The 23,561-nt window shown below is 40.8% G+C and overlaps 1 protein-coding gene across 1 annotated transcript in view; it reads right to left on the reverse strand.

The window, feature by feature from the left end:
• Positions 1–9,090: 9,090 nt before the first annotated feature.
• TTC27 (tetratricopeptide repeat domain 27) overlaps positions 9,091–23,561 on the reverse strand; it is a 117,331-nt gene continuing 102,860 nt past the window's right edge. Inside the window, exons 18-20 of the mRNA XM_072992336.2 lie at positions 16,807–16,918; positions 12,571–12,671; positions 9,091–10,511 (exon numbers count right to left, since the gene is read on the reverse strand). Coding sequence (XP_072848437.2) covers positions 10,392–10,511; positions 12,571–12,671; positions 16,807–16,918 — 333 coding nt within the window. The 3' untranslated portion in view covers positions 9,091–10,391. The remainder of the gene's footprint in view (positions 10,512–12,570; positions 12,672–16,806; positions 16,919–23,561) is intronic.

A 23,561-nucleotide genomic window follows, 5' to 3' on the forward strand; every position in this document is an offset into this window, starting at 1 on the left:
TAGCACATACTGTTGCACTACCAGATAATCATAACTAGATAGGCTTCACTTGTCTCATGGGTTATGCGGGGATGACACCTCTTGCAATATCATGGGCAAAGAGCAACAGGTTCTGCTGGGGAGTTGAAGTTGCTAACTCTCTCCTGTCCCTTGAAGAAGGAGAAGAATCTGTACTAATATGTCCCTTAGCATTTAGGATGTGTTTCAGAATGTTCAAAGTGCTTCACAACACTATCTCGTACTTCCTGCAGTCTTGGAAGGTAGGACGATGTTGAGGATTAATGACTTGAGAAAGTGCGGGTTGTATCGAAAATCGAGGTAGAGGTAAAATTATTTTGAACAGATTTCCTGGTTCACACGGCAGGCACTGAGGCTTGCTAGTTTTAAAAAATCTCTCAGAGCTTTCAAAATTGATTTAATTTAGAATCTATAATGGCTGGTTTCATTACATAAAAGTAATTAGCGCACCAAAACACACACCAGTCTTCTAAGATGTCTAAACTATGGTCTTCATGAACTCAATATTCAGCAATCCCAACTTTTAATATCGCATCGCTTTGTAATACCAATTTTGTTGTCACTTTTTTCATATTTATACATATTTTGAGGGGGGAAAAACTAATCATTTTAACAGGAGGCAAAGCATGAAAACAAATTGCCCTTTTCTAAGCTTCTGTCATTACAGGGGGGCTTCAGAGTACTGCCCTAAGTCTCAGGGAATTGCTGTGCTTCCCTAGGTTTCCAAGTAGAGAGACTTACTATAGGGTGAGCAGCGTTGGAAGGCGATGTTTGATGTTATTATATGTCATAGCTTTAATATCTAACTGCTCTTTATCTTCCGACTGCCAAATGCAGCTGAGACTCGTTGTCTCTGTACAATAATATTTTTATGTGCATTGGCAAAATAATGCTTGCTTAAAGGAAATAACCTTTGTCTGTCTCCCTTTCTCACACGTGTGCACACACAGTTTTGTGACTGTTATGGATGGGCCAATCCCCTTGTCTCAGGTTCAGGCCCTGAAATTCATGAATGTAAAGTTGACAACTCTTTCAGGGAGATTTTTGTTTTTAATTTTTGTTAAGTTTATTTTTGCAATGTTTTCCCCTCTTCGTGGTGCCCTGATCACTACCACTGAACTTCATTAATTTGTGGGATGGCCACTGAAATTTAGCCCTGAGCAGATGAGTTAGAAGAAAACTCTCAACCCAATTTTCCCCCCTGGTGTTTTCCCTCTACTGCAACAACTGTCACCAAAGGACCTGCCTTAAAAGGAGTGCAAGTGAAAAAGTGTGGGGAGATAGAAATCAGAATGACTGTGGTAGCAAGTGGAAGAGTGCTGAATCCAGAGAAGCACAAGCAAAAGAGTCAGGTAACGAAGGAGTATTCGTTTGGATGCATTTTTGCAATTAAGGCTGAACAAACATGGAACAAGTACTGTATAGTTTTTTTTTTTTTAACTGCCAGGGTTAATTTCCTCATTCTTCTTCTAATGATCCTGAGCTGATTGTTTTTGCTGAGATGGCATGAAATGTTCCAACTCTCTTTTATATAAGCAACTACTTCAGCACCAGTAATACTGGACTGGCTGTTGGACATCCTGGCTGCTATTCTTTTGCACCTCATTAGAATGGTTTTTGGCCAAGAGATTGTGTAGTTGATGAGTCAGACTTGTAGGTCACTAGAGTTTACAGTAAGGAAGGAATCAAAGGAAGACAAGGGTGAGCCATGAAAAGGATCTTCCATGCTAATGCAGACAAGGAAATTGCCACTGCTGCCCTTCCAGCATCTGCTACTTGAAGATGCCTAACCGTGTGGCCTGCCCTCATACATCTGATTTTTCAGTGGTGGCTAATTGTGGTTCCCAGATAGGGTAGTTACCCAGACTCCTCCAAGTGATCCTCACTTTTCTACTGTGTGTCATATTACAGCCACATCTGACTTCACCTTCTGTAACCTATAATCTTTATTCTTCCCAATCTGTTTTTTTTTTTAAATTATGGCAGATATTAACATTCTCATTTGTTTCATTACTTTTAAAATATTAAAATATAATATTAAAATATTACTCTTATTGTGCCTTTGTTGTGAAAAAAAGTATTTATAAGTAGATATTTTATTTGTAACATATTACTTTGGAGTCCTGAGATAGACAGACTTAGTGTATTGAAGTTTGGGAAGTGCTGTAGCAGTCTAGTTCATAATGATGCTAACCTTTAATGAGTTGGATTTTACTCTGTTATGTGTTTGATTTATTTTTACTGGTGTTTATAACAAATTCTATCTTTGTTAGTTGGTCTAAATTTTTTTAAATATGGAGTTTTGTTTTATTATGTACGACACCAAAAGAATTGCATTTTATAAATTGACTAATATTATAAATAATCCTGTTGTTACTCTAGAATTACCTGGTCCCAAACACAATTTCTATACTGAACAATTAGATTTTACTAAATATTATGAAAAGCAATGCCTTGTTTTTGAGTAACCTTGTCTTGCAAAGCCCTGCAAACCTCACCCCTTCCCCCGCAAACTTACCTAGCACCCTTGTAGTGGGCGGTCTGGGCAACCTGGTGGTTGGTCTGGGCAACCTGAGGAACAGGGAATGGTGCCAATTCCATGGCTGACTAGGCACAGGTGCCTCTGGGAGGACCAGCAACACACGGCTGACATGGCACCATCTCATTGGCCAGCCGCAAAACTGGAAACTCAGGCTTGGGTGCACAGACCGAAGAGAGGAGGTTTTCACTCCAGTCCGCCCCCTTGGCTTATATCAGGAGCTGAGGCAGCTCTCCAGCCAGTTCAGGACTTGGCAGCTTCCGCTCCCCTCAATTGTAGTATTGTACATAGTTGTTGAATATAAGCTGTTGGGAAAACAAGTGTCGGACAATGTTTCAATTACAGTTCTGCTACTTACCCAATTTCTGGCACAACTTTCTCTGGCAGTTTGGGGCATTGCGGTGGATCCAGGCAGTGTTAATTCAGGGAGCCCCTTAATGGGTGCTGGGTGTGGGACAGTTTGGCCTAGCTCATGAACCCTAAGCCTACTGCTGCCTGCAGGTGGCAGGGAGGCATGGAGTGGCATACGCATGTGAGGCCTCCATGGTCTGTCATCCCATGTGTATTACTCTCTGCAGATTGCTGAGGGGTTGGGCAGCATTGAGAGGCGGACGGGTCTCTCGATGTACTGGATCTATCCCAATGCTGAGCCAGCACCTGTTGCATCCCTTTCCTTCCAGAACTGTGCTTCATTATGGTGACAGTTTGGGGTCCCTGGCCTGCTCAGCCATAGCCCAGTAACACACATACATACACCCTTTAAACCCACTTACATTTTTAGTATCCTCAACTAGAGAAATGTATATTCTACTTCTTGTTTAGCATGAGTTCAATTATAGGTACAGTACCTGAAAATCCAGATTTAAACTAGAATTATTATCAGATTTAAAATATATGAGTTGAAAGAAAATCATCTCTATCTCTGGACAGGTTTACAGGACCTATCTTTTATTAGTACACTGTAGTGATTAGCAGAAATGTTTGTCTAATGAACACTGCTACTATATTTGAGTGCATGCCTCAACAAGTTTCTTGTTGATTGAAATCTATTTATAAGTGCTTCTCTAAATGTTTAAGAAAATGCTTCCTATGTTGCATAGTGCCGTTACTGTACTTGGGATATTCAATTTGAATGTTTAACCTACTTGTGATATAGTGTCCCTGAGGAGACTTTCTTCATTTACATGCTGCCGAAACTATTCTTATGCCAAATATAGACAATTCACAGAGCAGTGTACGCCATATGTATATCCTACCAGAAATGGAAAATCAGGGGATTTGAGAAAACTATGTGCTTTGAGAAAACTATCCGTACTAGTTGGTAGTTTCCATGTACACCAGGACAAGTTGTTATTGCCTATTCACCTGCTCTTAAAATGACTTCCTTGGGGAAATCTTGGGTTGTTTCTGAAGCTTTCTCTGGCTGTGTGCCCTGCCCAGGTCAGGCAGAAGACATAGAGAAGAGTGAACCTTAAAAGTATATCAGCAGTGGCAGCCGCCACTTAAAAATCTGGATGCACCAGGATTTTTCTAAGCAGCATGGACAGTCTTAGAAACATTGTGTCATAAGCCTAAAAATGTAATATATACTGTAGTTTAACTGCAAGTAAATGGAAAATCAGACTTCTTGTTTATCTACTTGTAAATATCATGTATGTCCGCTGATTTTCCCTGTGGTAATTATACAACTGCGCTTGAAGACAATATTTTTCTGTCACAATGAGCATTTTACAATGATTTTTCAAAACACAGTGGTGCCAGTCTGAGTAATCTTATTGACAAGAATTCAATAGTTTGGTCAACAATTTCCCCTGCTTGGCTTCATTTTTCCCAAGACTACACTAGTTTGTATTTAAACACCAAGAATGCAAAATGATGTCTCATTAATTCCTTTTTGTTGTTGCTATTGGATTACAAAGTTTAAGTCTTAAAAGTGCATCCTGTTCAGCCTTTGCTAATCATTAAAAAAAGAAACATGATCAATATAGTCATGAGTTTTCCAGTCTCTGATGCTCCAGAGAATGAGGCTTTCTCCTGGAATGAGGTAGTGAAGGCCAATTAAGTGCTGCTCAAAGCAGGGGGCCTTCACACTGATTAAATGAGAAGCTTTGGGAACAACTGGACCAGAAGTTCATAAGATCCCGGGAACAAGCCCATAGAACAATTTGCAGACATACTGTACAAAATTGTGTGTCTGTGTGCAAATTTAGGCCAACTTTCAGAAGGAAAAATAAAATGTGGTTCTTCAAATCAGGCTTTGCTTTGCTTTAGACATCAAGCCATCCCCCGGCTCTGTAGACTCTTCTTAAGTACTGACATGTTAGAAAAAGCAACTATTTGTTAGTGGGGGAGGATTGGGAAGTGGGGAGAGAATCTGTGCTTTGTAATAATAATAATTGTGCACCATTATGTCAATTGTTAGTTAATAGCAACCCTTTTTCAGCGTTTCCTAGATAAAGTACTCAGAAGTAGTTTACTATTCCCTTTGGGGAGGGGGTGGACTCTTGGGATTGTGCAGCTGGCCCAAGGCCACATGGGTTGGCTCTACTCACAGGGGGCACAGTGGGGAAATTGAACCTCCAACCTCTGGCTCCACAGCCAGATACCTAAACCACTGATCTATCCAGCCTGCTATCCTGTGCTTTGTAAAAGCACATTTTAAAACTATGCTCCACTTATTCTGTGGAAAGACTTCTTCCCCCACCCCCATTCCTCTTGTCTTGGGTCTCTGTACATTTTATCCTGTAGACAGGGACTTTTTCCGTTAGTTATATACTGGTCTAAGAGACTTTCTGGAAGAGGATCAGGATTAAAGTATTTTAAATAGTCAAAAGCAATGTTTAAAAAAATGATTAGGTGCGGGCTGGAGAGTTGTAGGATGGCTTTTGGGATGAAAAAGACTGAAATATTTTTTTAAAATCTAAAAATGTTTTGCCTTGGCTCTCGGGGGAAAATATGTTTTAAAGCCTTTAAATTTTTTTTCTCTCATGTGATGTTTGCAACTGTCTGAAGAAAGTATGTTGGGAAAAGGAAAGGGGGTGGGGAAGGCCCTGTAGTGTTTAATACCTAACAGTTTTATTTCAGCATGAGCATTTGTAGCTCAAAGTACACATCCTCAGACACTGGAGTCCAAATACTGTAAGTGGTTGGTATCCTTGTACGTATCCTCGTGACCAGGTGAGGATTCAGATAATAGACAAAGAGAAGGTGGTTCATTAACAGAGAATGGAGCTGTGAATCAGTTAATTACTTCAATTAGCACATCTTACTTGATGCGCCAGTTGAAGTAATTAATTGATTGAGAGGCCCATTCTTGTGTTAATGAACCACTGTCGCTTTGTCTCTTATCTGAACCCTCCCTGGTCATGGGGATATGTGTAAATATAATTAACAATTGTGTGATGTTAATTCTGATTTATGAAAGCCCTTTTTCAAGAGTTTTAGGTTACGAGTACAGTGGTGCCTCGACTTACGAACGTCCTGACGTATGGCCATTTCGAGTTACGACCAGCTCCGGAAGCAAAATTTTGCTTCGACTTGTGACCGGAGCTTCGAGTTACAACCAGAAAAAGGCAGGGAAAAAAGGTGTTTGAATTCAAATTGTTAACTGTTGGTGGCGAAGAGGATGCTTCTTTGTAGCTCTTTCGCTCCAACAGTTAGAGTGAGTGCGATCGGACTGCCTGGTAAGGTGCTGCTTCTACTTTTAAAAAACTTCTGGGTGGGTTTTGCAGTGTGGTTTTGGGCTGGGCAGTGGGATTATGTTTCTATGCTGTGATGGGTCTTGCAGGGTTTGTTTGTTTTTTGTTTCCCCCTCATTTCCGATGGGTCTTGCAGGGTTTGTTTGTTTTTTGTCCCTCCCCCATTTCCAATGGGTCTTACGGGGTTTGTTTGCTTTTTGGGTTCCCCTTCCATTTCCAATGGGTCTTGCAGGGTTTTTTTTGTTTGGGGTTCCCCCCCAATTTCCGATGGGTCTTGCAGAGTTTGTTTTTTTGGGGGGTTTCCCCATTTCCAATCGATCTTGCAGGGGTTTTTTGCTTTGCTTTATTTGCATTTCTGAAGGGTCTTGCACGGTTTTGCTTTTTGCTTTGCTTTTTTTCATTTCTGAAGGGTCTTGCACAGTTTGTTTGTTTGTTTGTTTGTTTATTTAATTTATACCCCACCTATCTGGTCAATTGTGACCACTCTAGGCGGCTTTTTTTCTTTTCTTTTCTTCCTTACTCAAGCCCCTTCGCCACGACAAGGCAGCAATCCATGAAGGTGGCAGAATGTGATAGGAAGGTTTTATTGATCTAATCTCCATGAGATGATGCCATTCATCAACATTAATAATCACTTCTGAGGAAAGCACCATTCCAGGATGCCTGCAGTACAAGCATTATTATAGATTTTCCCTGGAAAGGCCCTCTGTTCCTGTGCCACTGCTTGGACCTGGTACAAATGACATCTTTAGTATAAGTCTACTCACCTCATTCATCTGCAAGCAGAAAAAGAAACAACAGGATGCCCCTCATGCCTCTTCTGGGAAATTTAAATAGTAAAGCATATCTAGGAGGCTGAAGAGAAACAGGAAGGGGAAATGACTTTTCTAATTCTAGTGATGGTTTGCATTTCAGTCTTCTTCACATATCTAAAAATGCTGAGCACAAATATGAATGGTAATGAGGGGTTATTGCTCAGTAGTGAAGTATGTGCTTTGCAAGTAGACACTCCCAGGCTTAGTCTACGGTGTCTGGAGTTACAATAAATAAATAAATAAATAAATAAATAAATAAATAAATAAATAAATAAATAAATAAACAAACAAACAAACGTCTAGCTCATCCTACAAGTAGGGGTCCTAATATTAACAGCAGCCATTATCTAATAAAATGCAGATAATATGGCTTATCTTTTATTATTATTAAAACAAAAGAGTTTTTCCCCCATGGACTGCTGGAGAATGATTTAAATTCCACTCAAATCTATTTAATATATACATTCTGCATAGTATTGGGGAAATCATAGTGATGATTTGAATCTCACTGAAGTTTTTGTATAGTACCATTACATTTTAGTTTGTTGATTCTTTGTCATTGTTTATATGTTTATTTTCTCTTCTGTTCTAGTAAGTCCCTATTTCATCTGAATTATAATGTAAAGAATGTTTAATCAAATCAAGTTATGAGAGTGGAAATCTTCCAGCAAACATGCAATGATAAATCCAGTTCTGCTATTGTATAACATATAAGGAGGCATCACATATCCATCTACTGAATTTGAATTCTTTCAGCATCATTGATACAAAGATATGTCTCAGAGGGTAAGTTTTGTCCACGTTCTTGTACAGACTGTGCAGCTGCTTTTTGGCATCACAGTTATTTGTAAACATGTGCAGAGTGACTCATTTGGGTGTGTGTTTGCACAAAGCAAAGCTCCCTGTACATCAAGTGTTGGGGAGAATTTCACTATGGTAAATGCATAACAATCCATTTAGAACTTGAAAACATATAAAGTTATAGGTCACAAAAATACATATCAAATAAAATTTATTAGCATTCAAGCTGCCACAAGACTGTTCATCATTTTCACTACAACACACTAACAGGGCTACTGCCCTGAAAATATATAAACATCACCACAGTATATATTTCAAATGTAGAAATATACTCTATGTAGGAGATTCTAGGTCAAGGTGGAAAATACCAATTGAAAGTGCCAGCTCTGTGTACTGCAGATGGAGAACAAGAAATGGCAGGACTCAGTGGGAGGAGGGAATATAATTTATTTATTTATTGGACTTATATACCGCCCCATAGCGCTACAAGCACTCTCCGGGCGGTTTACAATTTTAATTATACAGGCTACACATTGCCCCCCCAGGAAGCTGGGTACTCATTTTACCGACCTCGGAAGGATGGAAGGCTGAGTCAACCTTGAGCCGGCTACCTGGGATTTGAACCCCAGGTCGTGAGCACAGTTTTGGCTGCAGTACAGCGTTTTAACCACTGCGCCACGAGGCTCAGTGTATGGCCCAGGGGCAAAAAATGGCTCCAAGGGGCCCAAAGGCAGTCCTCAATATTCCTCCCAATGTAATTGTATTTGAAGGGGAAAGAACTGGATTAGAAAGTCTTCTAGGTGGTATGGGAGTGATTTTTGTCATGTTTCAAGGTATTCCAGAAGGCTTTACTTGCCCCCAGTTTATTCTTAGCTACTGGATGCAAAAGGGGACTTATTCAGCCACTCTCCATTTTTATAAGATGGGAGTGATCATACAGTGTCCAGAGATGGGTGTATATAGTACCCAGTCCTCTGGAGACTGTTTGTTGCTGATCCTTCTTTCAATCTGTGTGATTCTAGTCAGCATGTTTCTAAAAGGGTAGTTAAGCCGGAGAAAATACAGGAAGAAAAGCAAAATGATAAGGTAAGAGATACATCTTTCTTTCTTCACATGTTGGCTGTTTGGGCTTACAAAAGAAATTTAAAAAGAGAATTTGAATTAGCAGAGATAAATGTAATTGTGAACTGACTGAGGAACTTGAGATCCTCAACCAATATTCAGGACAAACAGAAGGAAATGTTTATTCATATAAGGCAAAAACACGTCACAGAATTTTACAAAACATGAAATGATGACAGTATGTTCAGCAATTTTCAAGAACGGTTAAATAAATTCAGAGAAGACGGGCTAATGGGAGAAAGGCGCAGAAATCTCCACACGGAGAGATTTAAACCCTTTGGTCTTCTTTTCTTCCCCAATGCAGCTCTCTGCTTTGGCTGAAAAATGCCTTGGGGGGAGTTTGTTAGCCATCCATATCTAGTTGTGAGAGGCACTAAGAAGGGGCAGTGCCTCCATCAATTCTACCATTCCATCAGTGAATCCAATGTATCTTGAATTATTAAGAACTGGATGAAAACAAGAGGGATACTAATGTCTAGAGAAACTGAGAGCAGGACTAAATAGCTTTGCTGTGCTCTAGGAAGACCCTATAAATGCTGATTTTAGGCTATGAGGGATACAAAGGCAACAGCCATCTTCAGTTCAAGTGCAGAAGAAGCAACTGGTATTGGTAAGCTGCCACTCGTCGAAAAACTTACAGGAGCTGAATTTCATATGGCCCTCTTATATTTAAACTTCAAAAGTTATTGAAAACTCAGGAACGCTACTGCAGCTCAGCTAATGGCTTTGTAGACCAAAAGATGTTTTCCAGGGTGCTGCAGCAGGACAAAGTTATGTTTAGGGTGCCATTGCTGCTACATGTTAGGGAAAGATGCAGACCATTTTCTGTGAATGCTTAGCTTTGAAAGCAGTTATCGTTAAAGAGAGTGTAGCTAGAAATTGTCACATAACATTTGTTTTAAACACCACTGAAGAAAGTCATTTTAGTTTTTGTTTGGTTTTCTGTCTTTCCAGACCTGCACCCACTCACTTAAAACAACAGCAGACTCCATGTCCCCTTTCTTTTCCCCTTCTAATAATCAACAGGGTTCTTTAATCTCCCCTATCTGTGAAGTGCACAGCTACGGATAGGAGCCAATTATGCTGTGCACTTGAGCAGAACTAATCCTAAATAAAAAGGCCTCCTAAATAAAAACCAATCCGTTTTATTTTACAAAACCCAGACCAACAGAAATTACCCCAACACCCAAAGTGAGAAAGAACAGATGCAATCTGAAACACACTTTACTCTCTCAGCAATGACTGGTCACAATTAAAACCTGTATTGTGTGGAAAATATTTTTTTAAGAACACTTCCCCTTGGGGTGTTTGATTTACTGCAAGCTCATTAGCACAGACATTAGCCAACAAAGTGTGGCCGCTCTGCCCTTCCTTTCAGGAAACGGTATCTTCTTTTTCTCAGAGCTGATTCTTTAGCTGATTGCTAAGTTCTTGCAGTTCCATTATCATGTTGTCCAAAGCTGCCACTTCTTCAGCTAGGTCAGTGGGAAGTTCACCAGTCGCTGCATCTGCAAAAGTCTGCACGAGAAAATTAAGAATAATCTGTAGCAGAAAAGCTTTAAACAAGAGACAAGAAGGCCCCTCTGCATATAAACCAGAACAACTTGTAACAATTTCCATAAGATTATTGATCTCACTTCTTTCTGTTTACATTGGACAGTATCCTTTCCTCCTAAATACGACAGGGCTAATGGTACTCACTGTGTGTGTGGAGAGCAAACAAATGACATCTTGTAGGTGATGTTGTCAGTTTATTTAAAAGTAGAAAACTTTGTGTACTGACAGGACTCTTTCCAGTCCAGAAGCCAGAGACAGCACCAGAGAATCAAATAATCTGAAAGCAAAGTTAACCACCAATAGAAAGGGGGGAAAAACAGGTCTTTCATTGGAGGACACACTGGGGCTGGTGATAAAATCTGCTACAAACCAGATTTCAGTATCAACCATGAATTGATGGAGCCTTCTGCAGCCAAACAGCATAAGACCCAGAATTACTGGGGAGGGATATTCAGAGAATTTGCCTACTCTGGGGAGGGAATTCTAATGGGGTGGCAATTCTTAAAGATGCCCTATAGCCAGTAGCCTTGTCTTATCTGGCAAGGGCCTCAAAAGAGAATGGAAGAGTCCAGTTACATTCATTCTATCAGGATACCAGTTATGTCATGAATTTATACAAGGGTCATTAAACCAAAGTAGGCTTGAGACAGAATAGATGGGACTAGGGTCTTCCAAGTCTTGACTAATTTTGCAGAAGCAGCAAGTTGACCTTATCCAGATTGCACTTTAAGAAGGATGCAGACAAACTGAAAGAAGTTCAGAGGAGGAAAACAAGGATGATCAGCGCCTGGAAGCCAAGCCCTGTGATGAAAGACTGAAAGGTCTGGACATGTTTGGCCTTGTGAAAAGAAGACTGAGGAAAAAAAGGAGATATGATGACACTTTTCAAATATCTGAAAGACTGTCACACAGAGGAGGAGCAGGATCTGTTCTCAATCATCTCAGACTGCAGGACATGTAATAATGGTCTTAAGTTACAGGAAGCCAGATTTTGGTTGAATATCAGGAAAAACTTCCTAACTGTGGCAACACTACAGCAATGAAACCAATTACAGTGGTGCCTCGCTTAGCAATGTTAATTCGTTCAGAAAAAATCGCTGCTAAGCGATTTCATCGCAAAGCAAAATAAAAAAGCCCATAGAAACGAATTAAAACGTGATTAATGCGTTCCTATGGGCTTAAAACTCACAGTTGAGCGAAAATCCTCCATAGCACTGCCATTTTCGGTGGCTCTAAATCGAGGAATCCGTCCCAAAAAACAGCGGGTGGCCATGTTTTTTCCCCGGTTGCCATTTTGAAACCGCCAATCAGCTGTGTGAAAATGGGGGCTTTGCGATGATCGCTTCCCTGCGATCATCGCAAAGCGAAAATACCCCATAGGGAACATTGCAAAGCGATTGCTTTTGCGATCGCAAAAAGTCCATTGCAAAGCGATTTCGTCGCTCAACGGAGCGATCGCTATGTGAGGCACCACTGTACCTTGAGAGGTGGTGAGCAGTCAAGCACTGGAGGCATTCAAAAGGAAGCTAGACAACCATCCATCAGATACACTTTGATTTGGATTCCTGCATTTAGCAGAGGGTTGGACTCGGTAACCTAACAAGCCCCCTCCAACTCCATTATTCTATGACTCTATGCTAAGAGCATCTCTGGTTTTGCAACAAAAGCTCTGCATGGTGAGACATCGACTCTACGAGTCACCTCCTTCCCTCAAGTGCAAAAGGGGGCACATGTACTATTATGTGTTGCTTAATGAATTCTGGTGAACACAAACATGACACAGCAAGAAGAAGAGAGATGACTAAGAGATAAGATATATGGAGTTGTTATAAAAGGTATAAACTTTCAAAAAGTATTTTATAATGCCTTTCTACTATGCTGTATTTCAATGAGAATAGGGAAAAAATAAGCTTACAGGTCTTGACAACATCAAGAAGGGCACATGGACCTTCATACTGACTCTGGGTGGCATCTCAGCTATAGAGACAATTCCCTTTAATTACATCCATCTCACTCTCACCTTTGTTTTGGCTACTAAACCACGTAAGTTGAGTCGAGCCGTTGAGAGTATTTGGAAGGCTTCTTGGCTACTAGACTTGGTTTTGCTGCACTTCATTGCCACTGCAAGTTGAAAATGAAAACAAACATTGGTGAGGTCTTACTGGGATAGCAGGGGCACCTGTAAATGGTTTAGGTTTCAGGGAAGATATTTTCAAGAAAAAAAGACTTGCTGATAAAGGGAGAATCCGCAGAAATGTTTTAAAATGTAGCAATGGTCACAATTTTTTTTTTATTTCAAAGAGAATTACCATTATCTTTCAACTTTATTATTTTTCCTGCCTTACAAAACAGCCCCACCTTAAACATGTTAACTAAGAAGGCCAATTTCCCTGGGACTTGTTCTAGCAATAAGCACAGAAAACGCAGCTTATTTTTTAATTATAACTGACCACACATATGTTTATTTTTATTTTTTTAAAATATTGTTACCCTCCTTTCTCCTTAAAAAGGATTCCAGCCAGCTTTCTGGCTGCATACTTTATAATAATGCCAAAAACGACAACCTGCACGGAGTTCAGCAGTGACCCACAGAACAAATGGGGCCTTCTAAAAAATGCTGTAGTCTGGAATGCTCCTCTTCACTACTGCAGCCAGTTAGCTACACCTTCTTCCACAATACTTTATTCCATACCCACGTTCCACCCCCATTTCATTAGTCCGTCCATGACTCAGTATTCCAGTGCAGTGCCAGACCAACTGTGGTCTTTTCTAGGATCCACTGGATTTTTTTCTACAGCACTACAAACCTGTACACCTCCCCTGACAATAAATTGTATCTACCTGAAAAGCATTTGCTTCACTTAGGCATGTGTAGGGTTACTCTATTAGGTTCCCCCCCTCCCAAATCTATAGATTATTGATTTATTTCTGCCCTTAGAAAGAATGATAGGGTTGTACGTCAATGAAATTTGTCTCTTGCCTTTCAAACGCACAACACACAGCAAGAATCTTGTTGGTAAAAACGGTGCATGCAAGAGCAATCACCAAGTGCATCCACCACCACCCCACCCTGTAGGCTGTCTTTCCTGCAAGCAGGTATGCAACTAATTTCACAACCAGTACACACCTCGTTGAACACAGGATAGTTCATTGTGGCGGATGGAATGCTTTTGTGATTGCTCCTCTACTTCGCATTTCCGCAACAGGATTCTGACCATGGCCGCTACACTAAAGAGCGCAAAATGTTTAGCCCCTGCTCTTCTGTTTCCTGCCATCCGGGACTACTTGCTTCAGGTTGTGACACTATGGCATTCTGGACAGGATCCAACAGAAGACATCTACAGATGGAACTGCTTCCTTTGGCATAGGTTCCCCTCTGGAATTCAGTGCCCTGTGGATCCCCTTGTTCCCGAACCTACCCAGAGAGATTCAAAAATCTTGTGGATCAAGTAAGGGTGCTTGCAGCAGGGAGGAAGAGGAAGAAAATTTATTTTATTTTATTTTATCTCAAATTAACCTTCTCAGCCACACTAGACACTGTTCCAAGTCCTCTAATCCGAGCATGTTACCATAGTCTCTCAAGACTGAAGGATTCCTAATCTAAAATCTATTTAATTTATATCCCGCCCATCTAGACCAAAGTCTACTCTGGGCAGCTAACAACAATTTCATAATACAATAACAATATAAAATAAAACAACAACATTAATATAATTCAAGATGGCAGAAATAAATTAACTAATGACAGGAGGACTCCCAAGCTGCGAACCTCAGTCTTCATGGTGAGAGTCACTCCCCCAAAAGTGAGGGAGTTTCCCAAACTACCAATGGTGTGGCCACCCACCCTCAGGACCTCTGTTCAGCCTCAGTCTATTCACCTGCATCCATTGCAGTACAGCCTCCAGGCAGCGCTGAGGGGATGAAACGGCATCCACTGTTGTTGGGGGAAAGGAGACGTAGAGCTGGGTGTCATCAGCGCACTGATGACATGAAGCCACACATCCCCTGATGACCTGATCTAGTGGCCTCATATACTGTAGATATTAAACAACATTGGGGAGATAATCGAGCCCTGCGGAAGCCCACATTTGAGACTCCACGGCACCGATAATCACAGTTCCTTCATCACAGTTAGCACAATTGGCTTTAGGCCTTTGTAGTTTTGCAGCCCTAATCCATATTGTGGCAAAGATTGTATATGATTGGTTTCCAACAGTGACGAAATGCAGAACAGTGTGATCTCACAATGTAAGTTTAAAATCAAAAATAAGCCATGTGGCCTCCAAAGAACGCTTATCTGGCATGTACTACAACAACCATACCAAGAAACCTTTGAAACTGCCTGAGGAAGATGGAATATGTTACCCCTGAAAGCTTGCAATCTACAGTGGTGCCCCGTATAGCGAAGTTAATCCGTTCCGGATTAACCTTCGCTATACGAAAACATCGCTGTGCGGGGCAGGAAAACCTATTGGAACGCATTAAACTTAGTTTAATGCGTTCCAATAAGTGTGTAAACTTACCCCCTCCAGCGATGTTTTCGCTCCGGCGGCCATAATGGCCGCGGATGGCCCGAAATGCCCCCCCGCAGCGTTTTCGCGACCTCCCTAAGCAAGGGGAGGGCGCGAAAACGCTGATAGGGGCCATTTCGGGTCATCCGGCGGCCATTTTGGAGCCGCCGATCAGCTGATCGGCGGCTCCAAAATGGCCGCCGGAGCCCCAATCGTCGCAAAGCGAGTGCGGCGATTGGGGCTGATCTGTATAGCGATCCCCAAAAAGGGATCGCTATACGGATTTTTCGTTAAACGGTGCACTCGTTAAGCGAGGCACCACTGTACTTGTTTTTTTCCCAGTAGTCTAGTAAAGGTATTGCCTGCTTCTGAACAGGTTCTGTTCAGTCACTGTGCAAATGGAAAGTGTAAAACCAGGTGAACTGCAACCATTTTCAGCATCAGCCGCTACTTTAGTATCCAATTTATTCTTGGTAGTTGACAAAATTAAACAATGAAACCTGGTTAGTATAATTTCAACAATGACCACAAAGAGTGGTCATCATCATCAGAATCTTCACTGGTTTTGCTGCAACAGAATTAACACGGCTGCCCATTTGGAAATTTTAACAGTATCTGCATATCAAAGACCAGGTATGCATCTGTGTGAGATTTGAGTCTTCTATTAGTTACAATGGCATAATCCTCTCTTAGTAAGTTACCTATTACTCCTAGCAATTAATTTTTTGACAGGCCACAATGAAAGAAATGTTTACATAAGAGCTGAGCAAACCACTCCGAGGGATAAAAACATAAATACAGTGGTGCCTCGCAAGACTAGCGCCCCGTTTAACGATGAAATCGCATTACGATGAACTTTTTGCGATCGCAAAAACGACCGCTTTACAATGGTTTCAATGGGGGAATTTCGCTTTGCGATGATCGGTTCCCTGCTTCGGGAACCGATTCTCGCAAAACAATGATTTTCGGCCAGTTGATTGGCGGTTCCAAAATGGCTGCCGGGTTAAAAAAAATGGCTCCCTGCTCTTTTCTGGTACGGATTCCTCGCTGCACGGTCAGCGAAAATGGGCGTGCTATGGAGGATCTTCGCTCGACGGTGAGTTTCAAGCCCATAGGAACGCATTAATCGGGTTTTAATGCGTTTCTATGGGCTTTTTTATTTCGCATTACGACGTTTTTGTTCTACAGCAATTTCACTGGAACGAATTAACGTCATAATGCGAGACACCACTGTAAGTCTTCCTTGGTGGGACACTGCCATATAATATTTCCATTTATCATAAGGAAAACACCCAGCACCATAGCTATATTCAAAACTTTATAAGGCTGAAACAGGAAGCTCAGGTGAGTACAAAAAGCCCTGAAGCCATCTACCTCTGATGTAATGGTTTGGGTTGGTGGAACCCTGCTTCTAGGGAATTTGAAAGAAAAAACGTTTTCCATCCATTTCTTTCCAATACAGTTTCAATTTCCAACACCAAGGGAGAATTTCTGCACGTGAATACAGCTTGTCCAGTACTTTTACATGTAGAGGTTACAAGTAGCTTATAATTCTGCCTTCCCACTACTTAACTTTACTGAAAGCAAATCTTCTAAATTTTCACAAGAACAGGACTACATTTGAAGTACAATTACAGCCACTCCATTCTCTGTAGTTATAGCTTATATCTAGAGTTTTTCAGGAATAAGATCTTTTAAACTAAGTATGAACAATAATTTATTTCAAAATTCCATGTAGGACATACCATGAGCAAGTTCTCGAGCACCTTTTGCTACTTCCTTAAATGAGGAAATATCTCTGTCCCAGTCCCTTGACTGGACCTCACATTTATGTGCTTTGGTGAGATACTGTAATACCTGCAAAGACAGAACAAAAGTGAACCTAGAAAATAATCTCCGGTTTGTTTTAAGAAACCCCCTAAAGTAACCCCTAAAAAGGAATGGATTGGTAATACATTAGTTGCTCCATCTTAGGATAGTTTCCTTCCCTACAGCTGTAGCACAGATGTTTTTCACTATTATTGCCTCTCAAGTATGACAGATATATAAGTAACACGTGTTTAAGAGACAGTTCTTTTACCTTTTAAAAAATCTGTCTAGACTGATGGATGTGACCCATATTTTGCTTGGTCACAGTGATTAAATGCATATGAAAGCAGGAAAACACTTGTATTATAATATTTTGAGCCATTACGCATTTAAGGAATGTAAATTTCAATAAATGCCTGAAATGTATACCAGGAATAAAATGCGAATTTTAATCCAAATTGGGTATGGAAAGAAAAATTGACATAAACTATATGCAATGGGGAAAATAAAAGGCAATTGCCCCCAAATTAAGCAGTAGCAAAGAAGGCAGAGCAATAAATGCATAAATAAAAATACACCACATCCAATCCTTTTCTAAAACCAAATTTTGATTTCAGCAATGTTGTCTTCAGAAAGTTAAGAAAAGTCTGTTGAACTTAATCACAAAGATGAAAGAATGCACTCAGTTCTCCCAAAAGGTAGCTGTTGGTTTATAATAAAGAAACAAGATAGGTCATAAAATTCCTTATATCCTCTCAAATCACACTACCCATCTGCTTCCACTGTCACCCTCCCCCAAAGCTCTCTTTCCCACAAATTACTTTACTTATCTCACAGAAGTTGCCTTTTTCTTAACTAAGATCTTCAGGAAAGTTCCTGCTCTCCTTGCCATCATTCCTAGGATTGCCAAAATAAAGGAATGCAGGGCTGTAGCTATGGAACCATGCTGGGCTTATGCATGCTGTGGGCTGCACATGTACTCCTCCCAGGGTCCAAGATCCAGACCCCCCAACACCCCGACAAATAGCTTTAAAATGCTTTCTTTTTCTTTTCTTTTCCTGGCTCAGGAAGTTCCTTTGGGCCCACTACAGTTTGCAGGGGGCAAGGCTTGTGTGTTACAAGGGTTTCTGCCACCTTTCTTTCCCCTAACCAATTTTCCTCCTTCCTCCAAGGAAATATGTCTGCAGTTGGTTTTATGGAATTAATATTACACGGCTTGCAGTTAGCAATGCTATGGCTAGCTTATACTTTATCACGTTTCATTTAAAGACGAGGGAATGTACCCAGATTAGAAACGCATTAGTTCCAACTCCCACTTCAGTGCTCGCTCACTCTCACTTCCTCTCCCAACTCAACTTTTCCCCCCACACTGGTCTGTTTCCCCCTCCACTCAGTAGTCATTTGCCCTAGAGTGGTCGTTCTACTAGATACGTGGGGTATAAATGCAATCAATCAATCAATCAATCAATCAATCAATCAATCAATCCATCCATCCATCCATCCATCCATCCATCCATCCATCCATCCATCCATCCATCCATCCATCCATCCATCCATCCATCCATCCATACATACATACATACATACATACATACATACATACATACATACATACATGTCTTGCTGAGTATTGCCCCAAAATTCAGTACCATTCATATAGAAATACAACTCTCTGTTTATAAGTTTCAGATTATTCATGTCACAATTAAGGGAACCTTTTATTATAGCTAAAAGAATAGTGTTTTCAGCCTGTTCTGTTTGTAGTATTTATGTTGTAGCTTATCATCATCCAAGCCAAATTTTGTTTGACACGTTGATCAGAATACCCACAGGTGTGTGTTAGAATACAAGAAAAAGGAGTTGACAGAAACCTAGAGGAGAACAGATGAACTACTTAGTTCATAGCTGGAGGCAAAGGATATTGCATTTGTACTTCATATGACAGTGGTAACAAGGAGTGCACCTAATACCTATGAACAGGTGCGAAGTAAATGCTAATATTCAGTGGGAGCAACTGTGGCTCCAGAGGAACCAGTTTCAAGGTCTAACAAATACAAGTGTTTCTGTTGGGAAACCAGTAATATCTATGCACATTCATATATTTTTCTAGCAATTATCCTTCTCTCGGATTTTTCTAGCTGTTATCCTCCTCACCCTAACATGGTGAGGGGGGTTGAGTGTGTCAGAGAAGCTGAGAGCTATGCTGTTAGGAGACTAGACTGCAGTCAGAGGCCGGATATCTAGCAGGATCACCCGAAGCAGAATACTCAAAGCTGCGATATCTACTTCAAGAATAATAATCAGAAGAGAAGCTTTTAATATCTCTGGGGGAAACCCTTCACTGACCTCAGAGGCAAGCTTGGTGATGATCCTGGAAAGGGCCTTTTCAGTAGAGGCTTTTGTTGTAGTTGTTTCCTAATTGGTTGTAAATTTAACAGCCTTTTAACATTATTAATATTATACTAATTTTACTTTAATAATATTATAGATTTCATGGGATTTTGAATATTTTAATTTATGCTATGTTTTGGCCCCCCTGCGCCACCATCTCAAAAATGATAGAATGATGTCAATACGTATCCAAGGCAGACCATTCAACATCACAATAATCCAAGTTTATGCACCAACCAGCATTGCTGAGGAGACTGAAATTGAACAATTCTATGAAGATTTACAACACCTTCTAGAACTGACACCAAAGAAAGATGTTCTTCTCATTCTAGGGGACTGGAATGCTAAAGTAGGGAGCCAAGAGATAAAAGGAACAACAGGGAAGTTTGGCCTTGGAGTTCAGAACGAAGCAGGACAAAGGCTAATAGAGTTTTGTCAAGAGAATAAGCGAAGTCAAGTGGGCCTTAGAAAGCCTGGCTAACAACAAGGCCAGTGGAGGTGATGGCATTCAAATTGAACTATTTAAAATCTTGAAAGATGATGCTGTTAAGGTGCTACATTCAATATGCCAGCAAGTTTGGAAAACTCAACAGTGGCCAGAGGATTGGAAAAGATCAGTCTACATCCCAATCCCAAAGAAAGGCAGTGCCAAAGAATGCTCCAACTACCGCACAATTGCACTCATTTCGCACGCTAGCAAGGTTATGCTCAAAATCCTCCAAGGTAGGCTTCAGCAGTATGTGGACCGAGAACTCCCAGAAGTACAAGCTGGATTCCGAAGAGGCAGAGGCACTCGAGACCAAATTGCTAACTTGCGCTGGATTATGGAGAAAGCCAGAGAGTTCCAGAAAAATATCTACTTCTGCTTCATTGACTATGCAAAAGCCTTTGACTGTGTGGACCACAGCAAACTATGGCAAGTTCTTAAAGAAATGGGAGTGCCTGACCACTTTATCTGTCTCCTGAGAAACCTATATGTGGGACAGGAAGCAACAGTCAGAACTGGTCATGGAACAACTGAGTGGTTCAAAATTGGGAAAGGAGTACGGCAAGGCTGTATACTGTCCCCCAGCTTATTTAACTTGTATGCAGAATACATCATGCGGAAGGCTGGACTGGAAGAAGCCCAAGCCGGAATTAAGATTGCCGGAAGAAATATCAACAACCTCCGATATGCAGATGACACCACTCTGATGGCAGAAAGTGAGGAGGAACTAAACAACCTTGTAATGAGAGTGAAAGAGGAGAGTGCAAAAAACGGTCTGAACCTCAACATCAAAAAAACTAAGATCATGGCCACTGGTCCCATCACCTCCTGGGAAATAGAAGGGGAAGATATGGAGGCAGTGTCAAATTTTATTTTCCTGGGCTCCATGATCACTGCAGATGGAGACAGCAGCCCCGAAATTAAAATACGCCTTCTTCTTGGGAGGAAGGCGATGACAAATCTTGACAGCATCTTGAAAAGCAGAGACATCACCTTGCCAACAAAAGTCCGAATAGTCAAAGCTATGGTTTTTCCTGTCGTGATGTATGGAAGTGAGAGCTGGACCATAAAGAAAGCAGACCGCCGAAGAATTGATGCCTTTGAATTGTGGTGCTGGAGGAGGCTCTTGAGAATCCCCTGGACTGCAAGGAGAACAAACCTATCAGTTCTAAAGGAAATCAACCCTGAGTGCTCACTGGAAGGACAGATCCTGAAGCTGAGGCTCCAGTACTTTGGCCATCTCATGAGAAGAAAAGAGTCCTTGGAAAAAACCCTGATGTTAGGAAGGTGTGACGGCAAGAGGAGAAGGGGACGACCGAGGATGAGATGGCTGGACAGTGTCTGCGAAGCAACCAACATGAACCTGACACAGCTCCGGGAGGCAGTAGAAGATAGGAGGGCCTGGCGTGCTCTGGTCCATGGGGTCACGAAGAGTCGGACACGACTAAACGACTAAACACACGCGCCACCATTGTCTAGGCTGTCCTAGGTCCCTGAAATGGGAAAAACACACACACACACTTAGGAAGCCATTGGAGAAGACTAGACTAGTTTATCTGAGTTTCATGTGAAGCAATTAGTCAATATGTTGTTCTGGCATCCCTTTTATCTAAAGAGTTGTTAAAATCTTCCCCTCTCTAGGCACACTTTGTTGGGTTATTTCTGTTTGAGAATGTTTTTACTTGGAATGCTGATGTTTTAATTATAATTGCTATTTTACTGTTAGCTGCCAGGATCTCCGGTTTATGCCTACCCGTCCTGTGACAGCCTCCTCATTCCATGTCCAATATTGCTCCAGATATTCTTCTAACCCTCAGGTGAAGCTTTGCTGGGTAGTGTACAGACCTGCAAGCAAGACGTTGGGGGTGGTGGTGGTGGGAAAGCCCTGTTCCCTGAATGGAACTCTGCAAATACCTTGAGCATTCATATACAGACAGAAAGGCGGAACAAATATGTTAATGATTAATGACTGAATTGATACCACACTGGTAATCAAGTCTAAGTGACAGTGATATTTAAATACATCAGGGTAGTTATTTTATTATATTAAAGAGACATCTAGCTGCTGTTGGCTTTTAAGTAGAGCAAAAAGAAATTAAACAGAAAAACAGTGCCACATCTCTGTTGATGCATCAATGACTGGAAACAAAATTTAAACAGTTAGCTGTTAGGCAATACTGAGGAATGAAAAGGAGCATAGCTATGGTTTTAGAATGGGTATGTCATCACTGAATGTTCATGAACATTCCAGTTCCTGGAATGAGGAGACAGAGGTCATCTGACAGAATGTTGACAAACAAGGGAGCTTCTATGGAATGCCATTTTTTGGTTGCAAGGAAACCTTTTCTTAGGGGTCAAGAACAGAAGGGTCTTTGTGAGATTGTACAGCATTCCACATACTGATCTGAAAGACTATTAGCATATTGTTGCTGTAGATCACTAGATAATGTTAACAGAACAAAACATAGCTGAGATTTTCCACTCTCGTTTAAATCAGGTGGAAGCAAAGTAGAGAAATGGGACAAAGCAGATAAGGAAAACACAAATTACAGCGAATGAACAGGATTTCTATCCAGATATTTACATGTGCTAAGCAAGTGCTCCATTTCAAACCAGCTAGATCTTCAGAAGGCTGAGTCTGTTCTACAGTAAGTCTATGCTTCACTGGAGACTAGGAAGATCAGACGTCTGCCGCTTGATCAAATGTCAAAATGCTCTATCAAATATTTTCCACAAATCAAATACTTGCAACCTTTCTTGATAGTTCAAATAAGGTATGATTAGGAATTCATGAACGACACTGGGCTTTTAAAATATTCTTTGCCAACTGTATCAATAAATACAGATATAATTTCATGAATGTGATCAAAAGTAAAATCACCATCAAGCAATAATCAAGTAAGAGAATGGCATGATTGTGACAATTCTAGATTTATACTTTGATCATGTCCGTGCTTTGTTAGTTTGGCAATGCTGCCTCCATAAATTGTTTCAGCCCACGAGCCAAGAATGCTTTTATAATGTGACAGTGGGGATAAAAAGAGACATAAATACAATTGAAACATTCTGATGTTTTAGACTGGAAATTGCATTTAGAAAGGCTAATTCTGTTTACTAGTTTCTATTCTTACATGCCAAAGTTTCCTAATAAGATGTCTCAGCGTAGTGAAAAATACCATGTTACCTCTCAAACTGTGAGTATCTAGTAGAACTAATAACCAAGACAATGGCAATTAACAACAGGGAATATACAACTTTTAGGAGGAAAAAAACCCATCTCTTCTACGGAAAGTAGAGGGGGCATAAAGAAATAAAGAGTTTTGTATAAAGACTTATAATGTTGTTGAAAGGGAACAATATATCTTGTTTAAGCGCAAACAATCAAACTGTTAAAAATAGCAACAACATTATGCTGGACACACCAAGCATCACTAACATGTCAGCAAAGAACAGTATAATACGAAATGCACAAATCCTTTTCTCTTGCCTTTTCTCTTTCTTACTAATCTTTCGTCATGTCCCCCACCTTTCTGCCTATCTATTTTTTCTCATCTCACTCATTATGTTCTTTTCATTCCTGCATTCTGCCAGGCTCCAATTTCTCTGGCTCCCTTACAAGCCTCAATTTTCTTATCTTCCTTATCTTTGCTATTTTTTTCCTATAAATTGGTTGGCCAGTTTATATGCTTGAATCCAGCCTCTGGATATGTTGGAAGAGGGCACCTCTTAGCAAACAGTAACACATCTCTAGTGTAGTATTTATGTATCAGGAGGTGGTGTGGAAGGAGCAGGCTGACCTTGTGGAACAGTTTA

This window comes from Pogona vitticeps, chromosome 1, assembly GCF_051106095.1.
Source record: "Pogona vitticeps strain Pit_001003342236 chromosome 1, PviZW2.1, whole genome shotgun sequence".
NCBI classification, from domain to species: domain Eukaryota; kingdom Metazoa; phylum Chordata; class Lepidosauria; order Squamata; family Agamidae; genus Pogona; species Pogona vitticeps.